Raw genomic sequence first — 18904 nt, forward strand, 5'->3', positions numbered from 1 at the left:
ATACAGCTGAATAACATAATTTTTCATTCATCTGACAGTACGGCTTTTTTTTTGTCAGCATTTTCTTGTCAAATACTACATCTGAAATTACTAGTGACCTTTCTGCTTGAAAAATATCTGCTTTGTGCCAGAGCAGAGTCTTTGTCATCTTTTTGAAAACATCTCTCTCAAGCGTGACTTTTACTTGGTCACTTATGGGCAGTTGCAGTGTAATGCTATATATATACCGCAGTCTTGTGAATTAACGCAAAACCAAACTGCTTGGTTTCCAGGCTGCAGTTAGGTTTTTCAGAAGCAGATTCCTGCTGCTGAATGGCTCAGATCCCATCCCAAAATCGGAACCCTGCATGGTAGTGGTTTTACAAAAAACAATGCTGTACAGTGAAAGCTCCTATACAAATAATTCATGTAATGGCTAATATTTAAGGTAAATTGTTGTCCAGAAGTAGGTGATGTCCTTCACATGAGCCCATCAGGAATGGAGGAAGGTTGTATTAGCACATGTGGGATGGTTATCTAAGGACATACAGGTCTGAGTTTTAAAGGTCTGTAGCAGTGAAGAAAAAGTATTGAAATATTCATAAATATGTATGGAGGAATGCGCGTGAGTCATGTGCATGACACACTGAAGGCTGCAGTCTGCTAGAAAACATTGTTGCGCACTGGCACGTGGATAAATTGCGTATTTTATGCACTTCATCCATATCCTCACCTCTGTTTTACAGCTCATCCCAAACCGCCATATTTGCTGCTTGTCCTGGCTCTTTCCTATCTTTTGTTATTTCTGAAGTAATTTTTAAGGAAAGCTTGTTTTTTGGTTTAAGAAAATTGTTGGTACAACACTAAATCCGCATTTGTAGTAGCCTTAGCAAGTATATAATAAACTACTGTTAGCATCAGAGAGCAAAACTAAGCTCAGAACAATAAAAATAGCATGATCAGAAAGCAGAAGAATTAAAAATACAATAAGAAATAAACCAAAAACTCTTTCTGTCAAAAATTGCCTAAAATGTATTACACTACCTTTTTTCACCTGTACAAGTAACATTACTTGTACAGGTTTAAAAAAAAAAAAGTCTGAATATGACTAATAAGAGATTATTGTGAATGTTTTTGCAGATCCTTTTTATAGTCCTTGTTGAATTGAAGTGAGAGTGATTTAATGTTGTAGAGATAACTGTTTTTCTCCATCTCCTCCCAAGGAAATACTTCCATAAATTTCATGAATTCTGTCTTCCACATGGCCCCCAGGAGACTACAAATGTGCTGTTTCCTTATATACAGATTGTAAACAAGAGTGGAAGAGCAGTTCAGCCTTGCAGAGTGTGAAATGGCAGAGCTTTCTTGCAGGGGGTCTCTTTCAGGAATATTTGAGAAGTAATTTAATATCTTGGAATGACAGAATTTGGAAGTAAGTGTTAGTAGAGTTTGTTGATGAACTATATTGGCCAGTCGTTGTCTCTGCAATTTTAATAGATCATGGTAACAGAAGGAGAAAGTGCTGTAAAACCATAGCCTCATGGTGAACCATTAGCAGAAAACTGAGCTGGTGCTGGGATGGCTGGTGCTTGAACGTCTGTTTCATGTGTTTGAGGGGTTTTTAGGGCGGGGGGGAAGCATTCTGTAATGTGAGGGATACGATGTGCAAAGGGCCAAGGATGTACTTCTGTTGTTATCTTACATCTCCCAGACTTTCAAACAGGTTGGTAGAACATAAGGTTTGGAACTTGGCTCATTTTTCTATGCACTTGTGAACTGTTTGACCACCAAAATGCTTTCTTCTAGTTAAGTGAAAAATCCTTATGTCTTCTACAGGGGATTGTATAAATCATGTGCATCTGAACTTCATTCAGAACCACTTTGGTTGTAGTGAGAGATGCCCAGATTTAGGTACTAACCAACCTCAAGCATTTAATCTGGGCTCTCAGTGATGATGAATCATCAATTTCCTGGATTTTCAGATTGTGATTTTTCTGTGTATCTCTCATTAAACACCCTGTGCTGCACTTGAATAGTCACTGGGCATTGTGCTAGGAGTATGTAAGAAGCTACTTACTGCCCCAGTACTCTGCAGAGGGGGCTCTGGGCCTCTCAAAATGAATGTCCCAAATGGGTGGAAACATCTGAACTCAACCTCCACATTGCTGTTCTGTGGAAATGATGACAGGGCCCTGATGCACCTTAAAGACATGTTTTGGGCATTAGTAAGTTAATGCTTGTGAAGTACTTGGATTTACAGTAATTATCTGCCCAGAGAAAATTTTGTCAGATAAATAATAATTGTCATCTGAACAGAGTATGAGTAGCGTGCACAAAGGGCACAGGGCCACATGCTGAGCCATGAGAAGAGGAAAAAGTACTGAATTTCTTTTCTAGTGAGAACTAGCCACTGTATGCCAAATGAGGCACGGGGACAAGACAACTGTGGTATGCTTAAAGATTATTATCTGTGTGCAAGAGTGGCAAAGAAACAACATTTGTGTGTCTGACTTCCAGCAGTCCGGGCTTGCAGCCATGTTTGGGTTCCAGACTGGGGACAGTGCTCGTTATTTTGCCAGTAAGGGTGGTGCCCACATTGCCATTGGAACACACGGAGTCATGATGATGATGGCCATCCTCAGAGCTGAATCACATTGAGAGGGAGTGGGTTTCACAGTCATCTACAGATGGACAAAGGAAGAGAGTCGGGGTATTTTCTCCCACCACTTGCGGTTTTCCACAAATCCTTGTTTGCCTTTCTGGCAATTGCCTCCCATCAGTTTCCCTTATGGACTCCCAGTGCTGATCCACTTCACATACCTCCACTTCCTTTCTCCCAGACAGGTTCCTTTCCTCACTCCGTTCCTTGTTTCTTCCTTCCTTTTTCCACATCTGCTCCCTTCCCCTGCTGCACAGATCTTCCCTACAGCAGCCACTAAAGAGAAAAAACTGACTTTGCCTGTGTATCTTCAGGCTGGCAGGAGGTTGTTCAGCTGTCTGGGGGATGCTGCATGCATAGTCTGGTCTGCACCAAGAGATCCACGTAACAGATCTCTGCGTAGTCAGTCCACGTGAATTCCTAGAGGCTTTACTTACGGAAATCTGGCAACTCGCAGGTACACATGATCCTGACAAAATTACTTTAAGGAAGAGCACAGGTGTCTGAAAACTTGGAAATAAAGGTGTAGTTATGGATGTTTAGCTGCCCAACTCAGAGGCCATATCAAGGTGAGTCTCAAGGATGTTTTTGTGGGGTCTGGTAGTCTCTTTTAGAGTCAAAACTGTTGGTGAACAGACTGTGTCATGAGATCAGTGGATTTTACCCAACAAAGTGGGTGTTTTGGAGGACTGAATTAAAATTCAGTGAAGAAATTACATTTGCCATACAGAACTATTTCATTTTTTAATTGGGAGCAAGTACTCTACTAAGGAAGGCAAACTGAAAGGAGCAGTTACATACAGGGAATAGCCTGGAGTTATAATAGGAGTCAGCTGCGTGGTAAAGGCACCAAATGTCTTTCTGGAATGAACCAGCAAGAGCATTCGCAATACACCTCAGCTCGTGTTGTGTGCAGCTTTGCGTACTGCTGGTTCAGTCAAAAGCTGGAAGATGCTGCCAAGAAATAATGAGAGGCTTAGAAAATATAACCTATAAGGGAAGTTTGAAGGAACAGGATTTACTTAGTCTAGAAATGTCAAGACTGAGGTAGTCCTAGGACGGATGTTTGTGGTGGGTAGTGGTTAATCTGTCATCTAGAAGGGACAAGTTTTGTCCACAGTGCATAGTATATTATATTTGACACTGTGAAAACCTATTTCATTATATGTTCTGCAAGAGTTTATCTCTTGGCGTTGCAGACATTTTATACAGGAGAAGAGGGAAGGGTTTTTCCCTTTGAGAGAAGGAAAGACAGAGAGAGGAGATGACATCGCGGCGTTTCTCTAGTTTTTGCATGTCTGTGATACTACTTAGGGATGGATGAGCTCCAGTTTTCCAGTTGTTTATAACTTAATCAAATTTGGATGGATTTTCAGAGTGATTACAGAATTAAAAAATATCCAGCACTAAAAGCAACACATCCTGATTGAATTTCAACTACCTCTTCCAAAATATGGAGAACTCTTTAATTATTGATTAAAATGGTTTTTTGTTAGCATTTACAAAAATACATTTTATCTTGTTTTGTTCTGGGAAATAGTTAATACTCTATGACCAAACTCCCTCCTCCTGCCCCCAAAATTGCCAATACGTACCATACAAAGTTTAGGTCAAATGGTTAAAGTCTGACAAAGTCATAAGCAGCTAAAAACAAGGTCTAAGGGGAAGTGTCGTGTAGCATTAATAATAGGCAAAGCTACCAGCCCCACCTATAATAATCTCATTTCTATCAAAGCCAGGTTTCCTTGATGATTCTCAAATGTTTCTACAGGCTTTTAGAGAAGATCTGGAATGCCTAATTCAAGAACAGATGAAGAAGGGCAATAACCCCACTGGACTGCTTGCATTACAGCAGATTGCTGAATACATTACAGCAAGCTCTTTTGCAGGTTTTTCCTCATCTTCACTAAGTAAGTGAATTACGCATATAATTACATTTTTTCTCTCTCTTTTTTTTATTTTTTTTATTTTTTTTATTTTCACCAGGGCTTAGCGATGCTGGGATCTCCTCTTTCTTTGAATAAAAGTTGTGTCAGAGCTTGCTTTGCTTGTGAAGTAGTACAGATGGTGGCCTTAACTTTCCTTTTTAAGTGTCTTTCTCTCAAACTCTTTGATTTATATAATGATATCCAAAATGTTTGGAGTCCTCGCATTCAGTTATTCTATAATTTTCTAATAAAAGTTTAACTGAGATGGGGAACAAAATGCTGCACCCCGTTACTATTAGCAGTCTAACATGAGCATAAACTGAGATGTGAAATACATAACAATTTAGATTGTTTCTTTTTCTACTCTTGCATATAAATTATTATTTTTAAAAAACGAGGCGGGGGATATAGCCTGGCAAACTGAATTGTTACACAAACAGCTCCCACAGTTAAAACCAGCTTGTAGTATGCACTCTAGTTACAAAGATGTCACTAGGATCTTTTAGTTAACACCTAAGTTTTTCTTTCCAAGTCGTAAAGCACTGAAACGTTAAAGTCAGTTTAAGTTCTGTGGGTGGACATCATATGGGAGCTTACAAGCCTGAAGTACAGTGGCAGCTGTCAGCATTCAGCGTCTTTTGAGAACTGGTATCAAACTGGCTCTTCAGAGCTCATTTAACAAAACAAGTGGAAGAAGAGAACAACAGAGAGCCCAAATAATCTTATCTCCGGGTCTCTGGCTGGGCAGGGAGACTGTGGGTCCAACTGTTGCCTCTACTGCATTTGCCGAGGGACTCTGACAGGATGACTAATCTCAAAGTGCATACTTTTTTTGTTGAAAACCAAAATGACTTTTACCTCTTTTGGTCTTAACTCTCCCTATAAGCAAAGGCTGTAGCTCTCAAGAGGATATCATGCATTCGAGAGGGGGAGAAGCATATGTTTGTGTAGTCACAAGTCAAAGAGCGAAATTGATCTTTGTGCTTTCTCTGTTAAGAGGTGATCTCTTCTCTCCAGCAGTTTGAGAACTCTTGCACTAATCCTAATTTCTTCATTACAACTAAATTAAAGTGCTCAGATTGAGACTTCAGATTACTTATACTGGTGTCATCCCAACAGTCCAGAGGAATGTGTTTTCCTGTAATTTTCAAACATGTAAAAATACTTCATTAGTGGCAAATATCTTAAAGCGCAGTTCCAGTCCTATATAGCATCTTGAATCAGGAGGGAGCTCACAGTTCAAGTGGTACGTCAAAGGAAACTTGTATTTTCCTTCTCTCATGTTTTGAAAGAGAGATGAAGACTTAAATTTGGGGTATGGTTCCTGCTGTCCTAAACAGCAGTTTCAGTAAAGACCTTGGAAATCCTAGCAGTGCAGTTCCAGTCTCATAATTGCTGGTACTGCTATGCTAACAATCTAAATACACTGCTTATGGAAGATCATAGCATACCTAGAAGTTATTTAATTGTCTGACTGGCCATCATCTTTTTTTATCTGTTTTTCAGGCCATGGAATGATTACACCCATCAATGATCTACCTGGGATAGATACCTCCTCGTTTGTTAAGGGAGAAAAACTTACTCGTTGCAAGTTAGCCAGTTTATATAGATTAGCTGACTTGTTCGGGTGGGCACATTTGCCAAATGCCTATATCACAGTAAGTATTTTAGAGAATAAAAAATTTTATTTGGAGTCTTAACCTAGTCATTCAAATTAATTTTCCCTCTGAATAATATAAATTCAAAAATAGATCAGTAATCCATTTTCTTCCTCCTTTGCAGGTAAGAGTAAGCAAAGAACATGACCATATTCTAATCATTCCAAGAGGTCTGTCCTTTTCTGAAGCCTCAGCTTCTAATTTGGTACGTGATTCACCTGCTGCAATAACCACCAAGGCTCAACCTGTTTTCTGAAAGACTTTTGTGGCTGTTAAAATGGACTTCTGAACTATAATCATGCTGTTATTTGTTTTTTAATGTTTACCCAGCAGATTAAATGCTCATTAACTATTTCGATACTAGCATCCTTTGTCCTCAGCATTTCTTTTGGGGTTCAGTTTTGCTTTCTGTTGCTTTGTCTTCAGCTTCAATGTGGAGCAGCAAAGTTTTGTTTTCCTGTCTGCTGCAGCTCATCAAATAGCCACAGTGTAACAGCAACCTTTTATAACCTGACAATATGCTAATACATATGAAATGACTCTGTAGGAGTCGTGTTAGCAGAATCAGCTCTTATCTTTACAAGTGGGGAAATAAACTTGAATAATCTTCCCCAGGCCTAACAAAAGAGCTGGGTGAAGTTACAGATTGGCACTTAGGCAATAGGAGCTGCTAAATCATGCATCTTTTGGTGCAGAACCTGCCATATGTTCTTCATGTCAGTACGTATCTGTAAAGAAACTACATCCAGCTGGAAGGGGTAGCAAATTGAGAGTGATCGCGTTACACCAGTGAACACAGAACCAAAATACAAACATGAGAACAAGGCCTCATATGACCTTGCTGTTGTTTTTTGTTGATCCTGGAATTATTATTTTAATGTTCCCATGAAAGTGAAAATTCCCTATGCATTTAATTTTCTTATTGGAAATTTCTCAGAGACTGAATTTTCTTCTTATTTAAAATGTAGGAAATGTTAACAAAGTTCATTTTTGTAAGTCAGCAACAAGGAAAGGTCAGCTAGACCAAAGAGGAATATATGTTGTATTAGGGACTTATTTTTACTTATTCCATGGCTGGACTTCCAATAAATATGAAGGGCTAGAACAGCAGGATGGTTTATTGAGACGCAGATTCATGGCTGCTCTCCTACTTTTTTTTCATGCTCTGAGCCCTAAACATGTTGGGGGAAACTTGGCACCAAGGGAGGGTAGTTTGCAGATAATGGCAGTTGTCACAAACTTTTTGAATATTGTTCCTTTGTTTGACTTTTTCAGGTTAAGGTAAACATCCTAGGAGATGTAGTTGACCAGGGAAGTACGACTCTAAGTATTGACAATGCAGGATTCAGTCCACACGTGGCCATCTACTCCACGCGCCCTGACGTCAGATGTGTGATACACATACATACCCCGGCAACAGCAGCTGTAAGTCTTCTTCTGTCTAGCATAGAGAGTAAAAGAAAACAGGTTTGCCTTATGAACTTAGATCATCTCTCTGAATCTGAATCCTTGCTCACAGCAGGTTGGGTGGTTGGTTGTTTTTTTAACATTGACTCTATACTAGTAAAAAAAGGTGTGACGTTGTCAAATAAGCAGAGTAGGAGGCTGGGCCACCACAGTGAAATGGATAGGAACAAACTGATGCTCAGATACAGTTGTACTCAGGTTGAGGCAGCTGTAGAGTATATAGTTTACACAGGCTTAATTTATAGCATCTTAGACCATACAATGTGCTGTATACATCATCATTTGCATTATGCAGCTCCATTTTTAAGTGGCTTAATTAGTAGTTATATGTTCAGTTTGGATTTACCTCACTATTAAAAAGTCATAGTTAACATACAAGTTTAAAATGGTCTATATAACAATGATAAAACTGTAAGGAGACTTGAAAGAATTGGTTTGAGATAAATAGATAAAATCTTATTATTTTACATTAAATGCATATATGTGCATTCCTTGACTACAGACAAAAAAAGGAATGGCTTTTATATTAGCTTTTTGAAGTTATAAATGTGGGAAAGAAGGCAAAATCATTAAGTAGGCTTATACTGAGAATTAAACATGGATAAAATTCACAAAAATTAACTTAGTTGGGATAATTCATGTGTTCTTATAATGAATCTGTCCCTAGGTTGGGTGGCAGCAGCTCTGTCACCCTATTGCAAATTAGACTCGGGAAAAAAATATATTGTTTCTTAGCTTTCACTAGTGAGAGTTTGTCTCTCTCCTGGCAAAGATACAACGTACAGCCTGCTAAGGCTTGGATGGTTGAGAATGTCATTCTTTTCTAATTATCAGTACTTCATTTTCTTGAAACAGGTTTCATCTATGAAGTGTGGCATCCTTCCCATATCACAAGAAGCTCTGATTCTGGGAGATGTTGCTTATTACAACTACCAGGGTTCTCTTGATGAACAAGAAGAGAGAATTCAGCTTCAGAAAGTTCTTGGACCCAGTTGCAAGGTATTCAGCCCCACTCACGCTCTTCATAAACAATTTTCATGTACTGCGCCAGTTTCTACCATTTAACATTAGTGTCTTCATTTGCTAGGTATTAGTCTTGAGAAACCATGGTGTGGTAGCACTAGGAGAGACACTGGAAGAAGCATTCCACTATATTTTCAATGTGCAACTGGCCTGTGAAACACAGGTGAGAGAGAATTTATCTGTATTTAATTTCAAATGCTTATGTTGCTAAGTTATAGATTATATCCCAGATGGAAGATCTCTAATATTACAAAATATTTGGGATTGTGGAATCCAGTAATAATATACCAGATCAAAGTCAGGGAAATTGGAGTAATCGAGAAAACATAGAAGGAACAGCACAAATACTGTATCATTCTTCCTAGAGTGAGTACTGGTGGTGTTACACTCTGAAGGGTACAGGTTTTGTAGAGTGCTGTGAAGAGTGAGCTTCAGGCAGGGGATCTGTCAGATGATAAGATTCGGTGGTACTCACTGCATCTGGAAGTGTGACTTAAGATCTCTCGACATCCAGCTCATGTATCAAAGCTGAATGTTGTGACAAGGAAAGAAACTTCTCCCTGTGATCGCAAAGATCTGTAAAATTAGATAAACAAAAGGCCTTTGGAGCAATGGTAGAGGGTAGCATATTTAAAAATGACTTGAGTCCCAAAATGGGTTGTTTCTGTTTTGGCTAACTTTAGCTACCTACTCTAGGTATCTAGGTATTATCTGTATATAACCTGTGGGGAGAGACCGCCGAAAGCGTCCTTGCCCTTCATAACTCCTAAACCCATCCCCAGAAATTTCATCATTTTGCTCTTACTAGTACCCCTGTGATCCTGTCCTCCCAAGTAGGTGTTTGGAGGTGCAAATGGCAGTCTCCCACTCCTTTCCTCTCCTCCCTCACCTGCCATTCATTTTGAGTTCAATCACTCATTCATTTTGAAATGTATATAAAAATGAAAAATTTTTTGTCTGGTGATGTAGAAAGACGTTTTTAAGGTACTCTTGAAAGCTTGTGTTTGAGTCTATCCCTTTAAAGTGCAATTATTAGCAGATATTATCATTCTTTCCATAAGAATCACTTGCTGTATATTTAATACATTTTAACACAGAAAAAAAACAGCATGAGAAATAACTGCAGCATGTGTTTAAGTGTTTCTCCTGTGAATTCAGAAATAAAGAGAATCCAAAAGCTTTTCCACAAATGGAATGCACTCCTTGATGTCTCTAGGTTCATGCATTAGCTGGAGCAGGTGGGATAGACAATCTCCTACTACTGGATCTGCAGAAGTTCAAGCCTTCCACACATGCTGTGGCAGCAACCGGAGGAGGTGGAGTTAATATGGCTTCGCAACAAAAATGGAAAGTTGGGGAGCAAGAATTTGAAGCACTCATGCGGATGCTGGACAACCTGGTGAGAGCACATGGATGGCATTGTCCATACAGTCTTTGTAAGCTGCTGAATGCAGGATTAGCCTCTGTGAAGCAAATGATTTATTTTTTTTTTAGTTTATTTTTCTTGTTTCTTTGTGAGGTTGAAAATCAAGATGGAGTAGCTTTTAGTGTATACGAAATCCCTTCTGCTCAGTTTAGTTTTTGTTACGTCAGTGTATCTGACAGTAGTATTCTGTCTTAATAAGAATTTATAATGTTTTGAACTTAAATTTTGTTCAACCCATCTCACAAATGTATTTGCTCTTTATAGTGGCCTCATAGTAATAATAAATTTTAATCACACCCTGGCAAGTAGGCGTGGAAGATTACCTCTATATTTTGTTAACAACTCTACTATTAAGAAAGATGATGATAATTTATTATTTGTTTGAAGTGTCTGTTTCACCGCAGTACGAACAGCCTTTAGTACAAATAGAGTGAGGAAGGGGAGAGTGTCATGAACTAGGATGTGCTGCTGTTCAAGTCAGATAAACGTCCTCACCAATGCTACCTGGGTCACAACCTGAGCAGGTCATTTGGTCAGACATTCACGAATACGGGAGGAAGGTGCAGTGTGAGTGAGGTCCTGTTCAACTGCTACTGTACAGGGTATTTTAAACAGGGTTCCTGAATATTAATAGTATGAATGATGAACGACACCACTGGCCCATTCTCTGTAGAGCTCGGTGGACCTGTTTAATGCACATAGAGCAGCGCAAAACTTCCATGGCTCTCTCTGGATACATTTTTCTGATTGCTTTATTTCTTTTAATTTTTTTGAAATCATTTTTCCATTGTTTTTCCTCCTCTGTAGGGATACAGAACTGGCTATGCCTATAGGCAACCATTAGTCAGGGAAAAGCCCAGACATAAAAGTGATGTTGAGATCCCAGCCACTGTGACTGCCTTTTCCTTTGAAGATGACACAGTCCCGCTTTCCCCCCTGAAATTCCTGGCGCAGAGGCAACAGAGGGAAAAGACAAGATGGCTGAACTCTCCAAACACATACTTGAAAGTCAATGTGCCTGAGGAGTCCTGGAATGGGGAAACCAGTCCCAGGACTAAGATCACGGTAGGTAGATACTTTAGGCAGTTGCTTGGTTTTTACACTTGAGAGAAAGCAAATTATGCACAGGAAATCTTTAACAGGATTAGCAAATAATTTTACCAAGAAAATCAAAACAGGCTTTTGGGAGATTTAATGACATAAGTACTAAGGGTCCCCTCTGTTTGGGGCAGCAGGGGGTTCAGTTTGGAATAGTAACAGTTCATGCTAAAATTTAGCAATGATTTCCTTGTTGTTACTAGCTCTTCTGATTACTGAAGTAGAAAACATTTTTTCTACCATATCTTTTTGTACTATTAATTATCCACCAAATATAGGAAGGTTTTAAATAACCCATGGGTTGTTCTCTACACAAGGGAGACACAAGCTCTAACTAGTCTCTACCTGTCCCTGTTTGTGAGCCTGCTGAAAAAAGATTTCGAATAGTCTGTTCATTCTACTACTTCTAATGATGATCAAGATTTTTCCTCCTCCTTCGTCTCACTAAGGTGCTTCCACTGTGTTTCCAGCCTGGAGAGAGGTGGCTCTCATGGGACTATGGAACAAGTTATTTGCCACGGGGCTACTCCCAGTTGCATAGTACAACTGTAAATGCATCAGCTCCTCCTGCTGGCAGGCTATGGAGTTTCTAAAAGTTTGGAGAAACACCCTCAGCAACTGATGTAAAACCTTACTTACAAAGGAAAAAAAACTCCAGACAAAGTGTGTGGTTAGCAGCGGTTGAAGTTCATGGCATGAACAAGGGCTCTGGAGCTGGTGGATCTCTATGCCAGTTACTAGGAAGCATCATCCTTTCTAAATATGACTTCATTAGTACACAGTTAGTGCTGCATTTTTCAGGAATATATTTTGGTGTTTACAAAAAGTATTCTTGATGATACCTGTTCAAGGCAACTTAAATCCTCCTGGGAAAACATACAAACTTGTAAGGAGTCGGGATTATATTGTGGGTGTCATGTGGAATTGAGAATAAAGTCAGAAAGTCCTTTCTTTATATCTCCTTTTTAACAGTAATAACAGTAAGACAACACTGAATTTTTTTTTTTCCTTAAAGTGGATGAAAGCTGATGACTCCTCCAAGACTAGTGGAGGAACGCCAATCAAAATTGAAGATCCAAACCAATTTGTTCCTCTAAACACAAACCCAAGTGAAGTGCTGGAAAAGAGAAATAAGGTAAAAGAAGTGTTATGAAATGAAAATTGTAACATTTCCAAATAAAATTATGTGTTCAAGTAATTATTTAACACGGCAGTAAAATTTCATTTTCTAATGTTCAGATTTTACTAAGGAGTTTCTTACGATGTATGTGATTTTTGGCACAAAAAAGCATGTATTTAAATGTATGATATACATGGAGTCTGTAGATACATACGCGCTATATATGTGTGTATATATATAAATTTTGAATGCAATGGTTTGATGAAGGATGAGTATTAACTCTGGAAATGATAGTTCAGAAATGGTAGTCCCTGCTATTTAGCATTATACTTAGTGGATAATTAGGTGTTGACTTGAACCGAATTGCCGCGCGTCATCTACAGCATGATTCAATCTCGGACTGTAATCTCACTCTGTTCTCTATTAATTCTCCTAGCACTTATTAAGCAGGAGTTTCTGTGGTCCACTCTGCTTCCTAATGGCAGTAAAAAAAAGAAAATGGGAGGTTATTGTTGGACCTCTCTCTAAACACAAATATCTCACTGCTTTTCCCTTCCAGCACATAAGACTCTAACTGTCAGACTGACAAAATAACTCCACCCTAGGCATAACTATATTAACAGATATTCAGGGCGCTTTCCATTTGATTACTTTTTTTTTTTTTTTTCTTTCTTGGAGAGCATCATATCAGTGTCCATGGGGACTGAACTGGAGTCAGAAGGAGCAACTCCCTTCCTTAGAACTGGAAAGGCACCCTCTAATCATCTAGAGATTAATAACACTAGTCCCAAACAATGATTTTTAAATTCGTGCACGTAACTGTCTCAGTAGATAGTTTATTCTTATTTTGCTGCAGTAGATTTTTTTTTTAATCTGATCTGTATTTGCTGTATTTGTATTTATATCTGATCTGTCAGTCTCTTAAGCACTGACAATGTGAAGCTAGAGGCTGTTGGCTGGGGAAAAATAATGAGGTATTCACAGAAGGAAAAACTTCACCAACATTTGTGATCACACTTATTTTGGGGGGATGGAGAGGACAGGTTGAGACACATACTATTCCTTGGTGCTTATTTTTAAATAGTGGCTTGCATGAAGTGCAAGAGCTGGGACTAGGGCGGATATTGGAGTACTCAAAGGGCTAAACAACGTATGCAGTGTATTCAGAGCTGAAAGGGGAGTTCTTAATTTTTAGGTTCAGTAGCATAAGCTTGATCCTCCAGCCATTCACTGCTGCCTGTGTTACTGGCTTTGCAAAGCTGATGGGTATAGGATTTATTAAAGAGAAATATCTGTTTCTAACCTGGTTTATTTTTTTCTATATAGATAAGGGAGCAAAACCGATACGACCTAAAGACAGCAGGACCACAGTCTCAGCTGCTCGCTGGGATTGTTGTGGATAAAAAGCCGAGTCCAGTGAGTAGGACACAGTTAATTGATTTACAAATCTTTGGGTTATTTGGCTGCCTGTCTTTCAAACACCAGTTTGGGTCACTTTCTTTCTAAATGCTTTGTTAGAAGTGATTATTTTAATTCCAAATTTTGGATGCGTGATACATTCTAGTCGTGTTTCATTTCCGAGGTTTAAAATGTTAGTTTCAAATGGAGATATGCATGGTAAGTTTGCCTGCTGTTAATATTAATGGAGTAAAACCTCTGTCTGTTCACTACTGTGTGAATGCCTATTAAATAGGGTCATTTTCAGTCTGGATGCATCTGTGTTTTTCTTCTGTATTCCCAGCCAATCTGGTGTCACCAAACTTTGGGCAAAAAAAAGCGACATTAATTGTATATATCTTGCTTGCCTGCTTCAGTTTTTTTTAACTGTTAAATTTTGTGGTTTTCTCTTTTCCAGCCAATGCAATTTGAAGATGATGAGCACGCACCACCGGCACCACCCAACCCGTTCAGCCATCTCACAGAAAAGGAACTGGAAGAGTACAAGAAAACAATTGAGCGCAAGCAGCAAGGGTTGGAAGGTCGGTGGTGTGTTTTTAAATGTTGGGGTTTACATTTTTATGATGAGTTCATTATTAGTTTGAAAAGATCTACTGTAAAAATGCATACACGTTAATTATTAGCATATACTATTGGCAACTACTTTAGAAATAATCATTCCTTGAGATGGTAGAATTTTTTGTTAAATGTTTTGGGTTTTTTTACTTTGGTTAGTGCTAGAATTAAAGCAATGAAAGGTTCACACTGAAACGGGATTGACAAAAGCACACTTCAACATGATGACTGATTTTGTCAGAATCATAGAATAACTTAGGTTGGAAGAGCCCACGAAGGTCATCTTAGTCCTACCTCCTCCGCAAAGTTGATATCAAAGTTAGATCAAGTTGCTCAGGTCTGTGCCCAGCTGAGCAAAAGTTTACTGAGATGCTTGGTCTTGGCTTCTTTAATTTTTCTTCTGTTCTCACAGCGTGCAAGACTCACCTACTTTCACTTTTTACATCTTCTTCCAATTCTACTATTCCATAGGGAATTACTAATTCAGGGTCAATGACTATTTTTTTTAGCAATAACACTTAACTATGCGTTCTTCTTCACTAATATTGTGTAATAAAACAATATTGCTATATGCCACATTCAGGGCATGATAGCTTACGATAACAGCAAACTGTGTGACTTAGGGCTAGATAAAACCACGGGGCATGCTACCCAGAATGCAACTGTGCCGCCCTTTTTAATGCTTTCTGTTAAAGAACTAATATATATAGTGATTGTTAGCAGATAAAATGTGTGAATACATAATTCTATAGAGTTTAAACTGCGTATTCTAACTTCTTGATGTTGTCAGCATGAGCAATGCAATGCTAACAGAGCTGTAAGTCTTGTAGCACTAGCACTGACACTCTTGCTTGATTTTTTTGCCTTTTGCGTGGCTACTAATTCCAATCTTGTCCTGCAGATGCTGAACAGGAATTGTTCTCAGATGACGGTTCATCTGTGTCACAAATTCAGTCACAAACTCAATCCCCGCAAAATGTCCCAGAAAAATTAGAAGGTATTCCATGCAATTTCTGTACCATGCCAATGGCCCTGAAAACCTGAGTCATCCACTCTTCTGTTGCAGTCTTACACTTGCATGAAGTCGACTAAGCCAAAAAGAGCCCTCCTTTACCAAGTCTGGCTGGGGACTGTCCGGAAAACTATTTTTCCCAATTTTTTCTAATACATAATTCTCACAAACAGAAAATGACACAGGCATACTGAAACTTAATATGGTGGAGGAAATAGATATATATTTTTATTTTACTGAAAGTGTTAAGATTAGGGTTTTTGCCTAAGACTTCTGCAGCAGAGTCTAAGAAGGCATTTTGAAAGGCTACTTCTCCAAAGATTTCTGTATGGAATGGCTGTGTTTTCATAAATTAGTCTCTTGCAGTAAAGCATAATTCTGAGTGTGCTTGAGACTGTAGATGTATGTGCTGTGTAGACTGTCTTTACATATACTGTATACAGCTTGAGCTGTATATGTACCTGGCAGAGATAAGGTTAGCTTTTTCAGCCTGTTTTCCTTTAATGATGCTTTCACAGTATTGTCTGCTTACAAGCAAGAGTGCAAATAAAGCGGGGAAAAAAGCCCCATATCTAAGCACTTTGGGCTTCATTCTTTGGATCACAGTCCAGACTTTGTTTCAATACTGGGTTTTTTTGCATGATAGTGTACATAAATAATTGCAAAATTGTCTGTTCTTTCAGAAAATCATGAAGATCTCTATACCCAGAATGCTAACCTAATATCTGTGGAGTTGCCAGTTGTGGTGGTGAACGGCAAGGAAGATGCTCATGACGTGGAAGAAGATCTCGCCAAGAGGGTCAGTCAGTTAACCACTAGTACTGTGGAGAGCGTAGAGATTACGATTAAAAGCTCTGAAAAGATAGAAGAGGCCCTGTCCCCTGAAGGGTCACCTTCCAAATCCCCATCAAAGAAGAAGAAGAAATTCCGCACCCCATCTTTCCTGAAAAAGAGTAAAAAGAAGGAGAAAGTGGAAGCGTAAGTGCAGTTCTGTTGTGAGGAGACATTGCACATTTTAAGTGTTTAAGTTGACCATTAACAGCGTAGCGTTAGGGGTGTGCAGTAACTGGACTTTTAACCTAAACAAAAAGGAACTGGAAGAGGTTTTGCTTTAAAAAAAAAGAACCAAACAAAAAAACCTTTCATGTTAATTGAAAATTAATTCATCTCTCACTTAACTGTGTCCAAAATTGCTATGAGGGTTTGAAACATTCATTAGTTTCATGTAGAACTACACTGGCAGGTGCTCAATTACCGTCATAGCAAGATGGAATACCATCACAGTATGCAGCAGCAAGTTCTGCTTGGAGTATTTTGCAGACCTTAAACTTTTCAGTACATTTAAAGTCTTTATTAAAGTTACTGATGAGTGATCACATGACTTTTAAAACTGCTGTCTCATTTGGTAACCAGATCATACATTTTTGTATTGTGATTCTGACCATATATTTTATGTTTCTGTACCCCTGTTTGAGTGGGTGCATATTAACAGCACACCTTTAAATCTTTTTAAGATTAGATCATATAGAAATATTATACACTGGCACATAATATTAGGGGAAAAACTGTGTAAGAGAAAGTTTATTTGGAATTATACAAAATGTCTAAAGAATTCCATTCTTCAATAACTTTTTTGCCAAATATTTCATTTTAGTGAAATATAATTTTTGAAGACTTCTTTTTTATTCTATCAGTTGGGGGGGGGGGAACCCTTATTTTTCAAGAAAGGGGATTTTATACACTTAACATTGATAATTTAGTTTAACTGGCAAAACAAAAAGAAGATTTTATATGTTCAAATGTTTGTATACCATTCAGTATAAAGGTATTATAAGCATGTGAACCAAGCATTTAATAGTAGAGTGTATTTAAGAATGCTTGGTTTAGAGTATACTTAAATATAATTCAGGAATCCAGGGACTTAGAAATCAAAAGATAAAAGCATATAAAGTTGAACTGGATTCATGTTTAAAAATTACTTGTGGGGTTTTTTTTCCTCTCGTGGTATTGCTAATGAATGAAGAAAAATAATCTCTTAACATAACCAAATGAAGGAAACAAAACTGTTAAAAGGGAAAGTGAAATAGTAAGAAAATAGGAGGAGACAAAGAAAGTAAAAGTCTGGTGATTATTTTTTTTAAATATATGATATGGATTGTGGGATATTTTTATTAAATCAGCAAAGTGACATTTCCATATTAGATGTTTTAAATAATTTGTATGGATTCATACAGAGTGCAACACTTCCTTTTTTTTTTTTTTTTCTTCACTTTCATTTGAATTGTAAAAGGGTCTCATGAATCTGTGTTGTCCTTTGGATGAACCCAGAGCAAATCAGAGCCTAGTGCCATGGGTAAGGGTGGTACTGCCACTTACTCATTTTTACTGATATTGTCATTTTAGTACTTTTACTGTATTGTAAATACAAACTAAACATAGAAATAAACATAGAAATTAACATAGGGTTCTCTTCGCTGTGTCAAATTGTCTGTAAATCAGTCATCGCAATAGAACGTACATTTTAAAGATCCATGTGATTCCCAAATTGCCGGTTGAAATATTATACAATATATAATTGTTAAATATGGCTGGAGAGTGGTTTGGCATGCAAAAATGTTGATTATAGCATGTTCGGGGGCTGGTAAGCTTTGACCGTGTTAAGTGTGATAATGCAATGTTGGAATGGATCCTGGAAACAATTTTCTAGCTATCACTAAATACTGGAATCAGTGTTTTTAATCATAGTGGAAACTTTCAGTTGCTTACTTTGTTTTTTATGTTCTACATTATTTGTGTTGTATTACAACATATGTAGAAACAGTAACCTGTGAACTACGCTTTTCATAACTTTTTAAAAAATATATCTAAATGAATGCAATGTGCATAAATATTTTTTAAAACGCAACCGTGAACTATTTGCACCTTTTGCTAATGCCTCTATTTACTTGCTTTGGCATAAAGAATGAGCCAGCCAACTCTTGTGTCCTGTGGAAAATATATAAATGTTATCTGAAATTGCTCATAGATGTAATGCTAATTAATGTTAAATCACAAATAAACAGTATTTTAAATAGATGGATTTTGTAGAGCAGCCTCTTGTTTATACGGTGCTCTCGCATCTCTCGCTTGTAGAAAAGATGCCTTGATTATGCACATTAGTTCTCAAGAATTTATTCTGAAGATGGCTTCTTGCTTGCGCTTATTCTGAACGCAATGCAAGGAAATTGTCTGATCTTATTAGAGAACAGTTGTTTTCTCTGTCGCGGATCCTGGAGATGAAAGAGGACAGGCCCATGGTAAAATATGCCGCGTTGTCAGGCCATTGTTTTGAACCCTGGTTGAGTTTGTGCTGCAGGCTGCCCTCTCCCCGGGCGTGATTCCCAGCTTCTTGGTCTGTCTTCTGCTCTGCACCATGGATTTACGTATGCTGGCCTGAGACATGGGACTCGGGTGGTTTGAGTGCTGTGTAAGTACAGAGCAGGGAAATAGCTTGGGGAAATAACTATTTTTTTCATTTTGTT

General features: G+C 38.2%; 1 protein-coding gene across 23 annotated transcripts in view; it reads left to right on the plus strand.

Annotated features, from left to right (window-relative positions):
• ADD3 (adducin 3) overlaps window positions 1-18458 on the plus strand; it is a 112813-nt gene extending 94355 nt beyond the window's left edge. For 12 of the 23 annotated variants that reach the window (XM_074592911.1, XM_074592920.1, XM_074592915.1 and 9 more), the window contains 12 exons: window positions 4410-4548; window positions 6073-6224; window positions 6349-6429; window positions 7500-7649; window positions 8547-8690; window positions 8779-8877; window positions 9931-10113; window positions 10948-11205; window positions 12254-12373; window positions 13685-13774; window positions 14214-14337; window positions 16067-18458. In XM_074592911.1, coding sequence (XP_074449012.1) covers window positions 4410-4548; window positions 6073-6224; window positions 6349-6429; window positions 7500-7649; window positions 8547-8690; window positions 8779-8877; window positions 9931-10113; window positions 10948-11205; window positions 12254-12373; window positions 13685-13774; window positions 14214-14337; window positions 16067-16365 — 1839 coding nt within the window. In that variant the 3' untranslated portion in view covers window positions 16366-18458. Of the gene's footprint in view, window positions 1-3102; window positions 3208-4409; window positions 4549-6072; window positions 6225-6348; window positions 6430-7499; window positions 7650-8546; window positions 8691-8778; window positions 8878-9930; window positions 10114-10947; window positions 11206-12253; window positions 12374-13684; window positions 13775-14213; window positions 14338-15272; window positions 15369-16066 lie in introns of those variants that run through there. The other 11 variants (XM_074592902.1, XM_074592900.1, XM_074592908.1 and 8 more) reach the window with 2 other exon arrangements.
• Window positions 18459-18904: the final 446 nt, after the last annotated feature.

Source organism: Larus michahellis, chromosome 6, assembly GCF_964199755.1.
Source record: "Larus michahellis chromosome 6, bLarMic1.1, whole genome shotgun sequence".
NCBI classification, from domain to species: Eukaryota; Metazoa; Chordata; class Aves; order Charadriiformes; family Laridae; genus Larus; species Larus michahellis.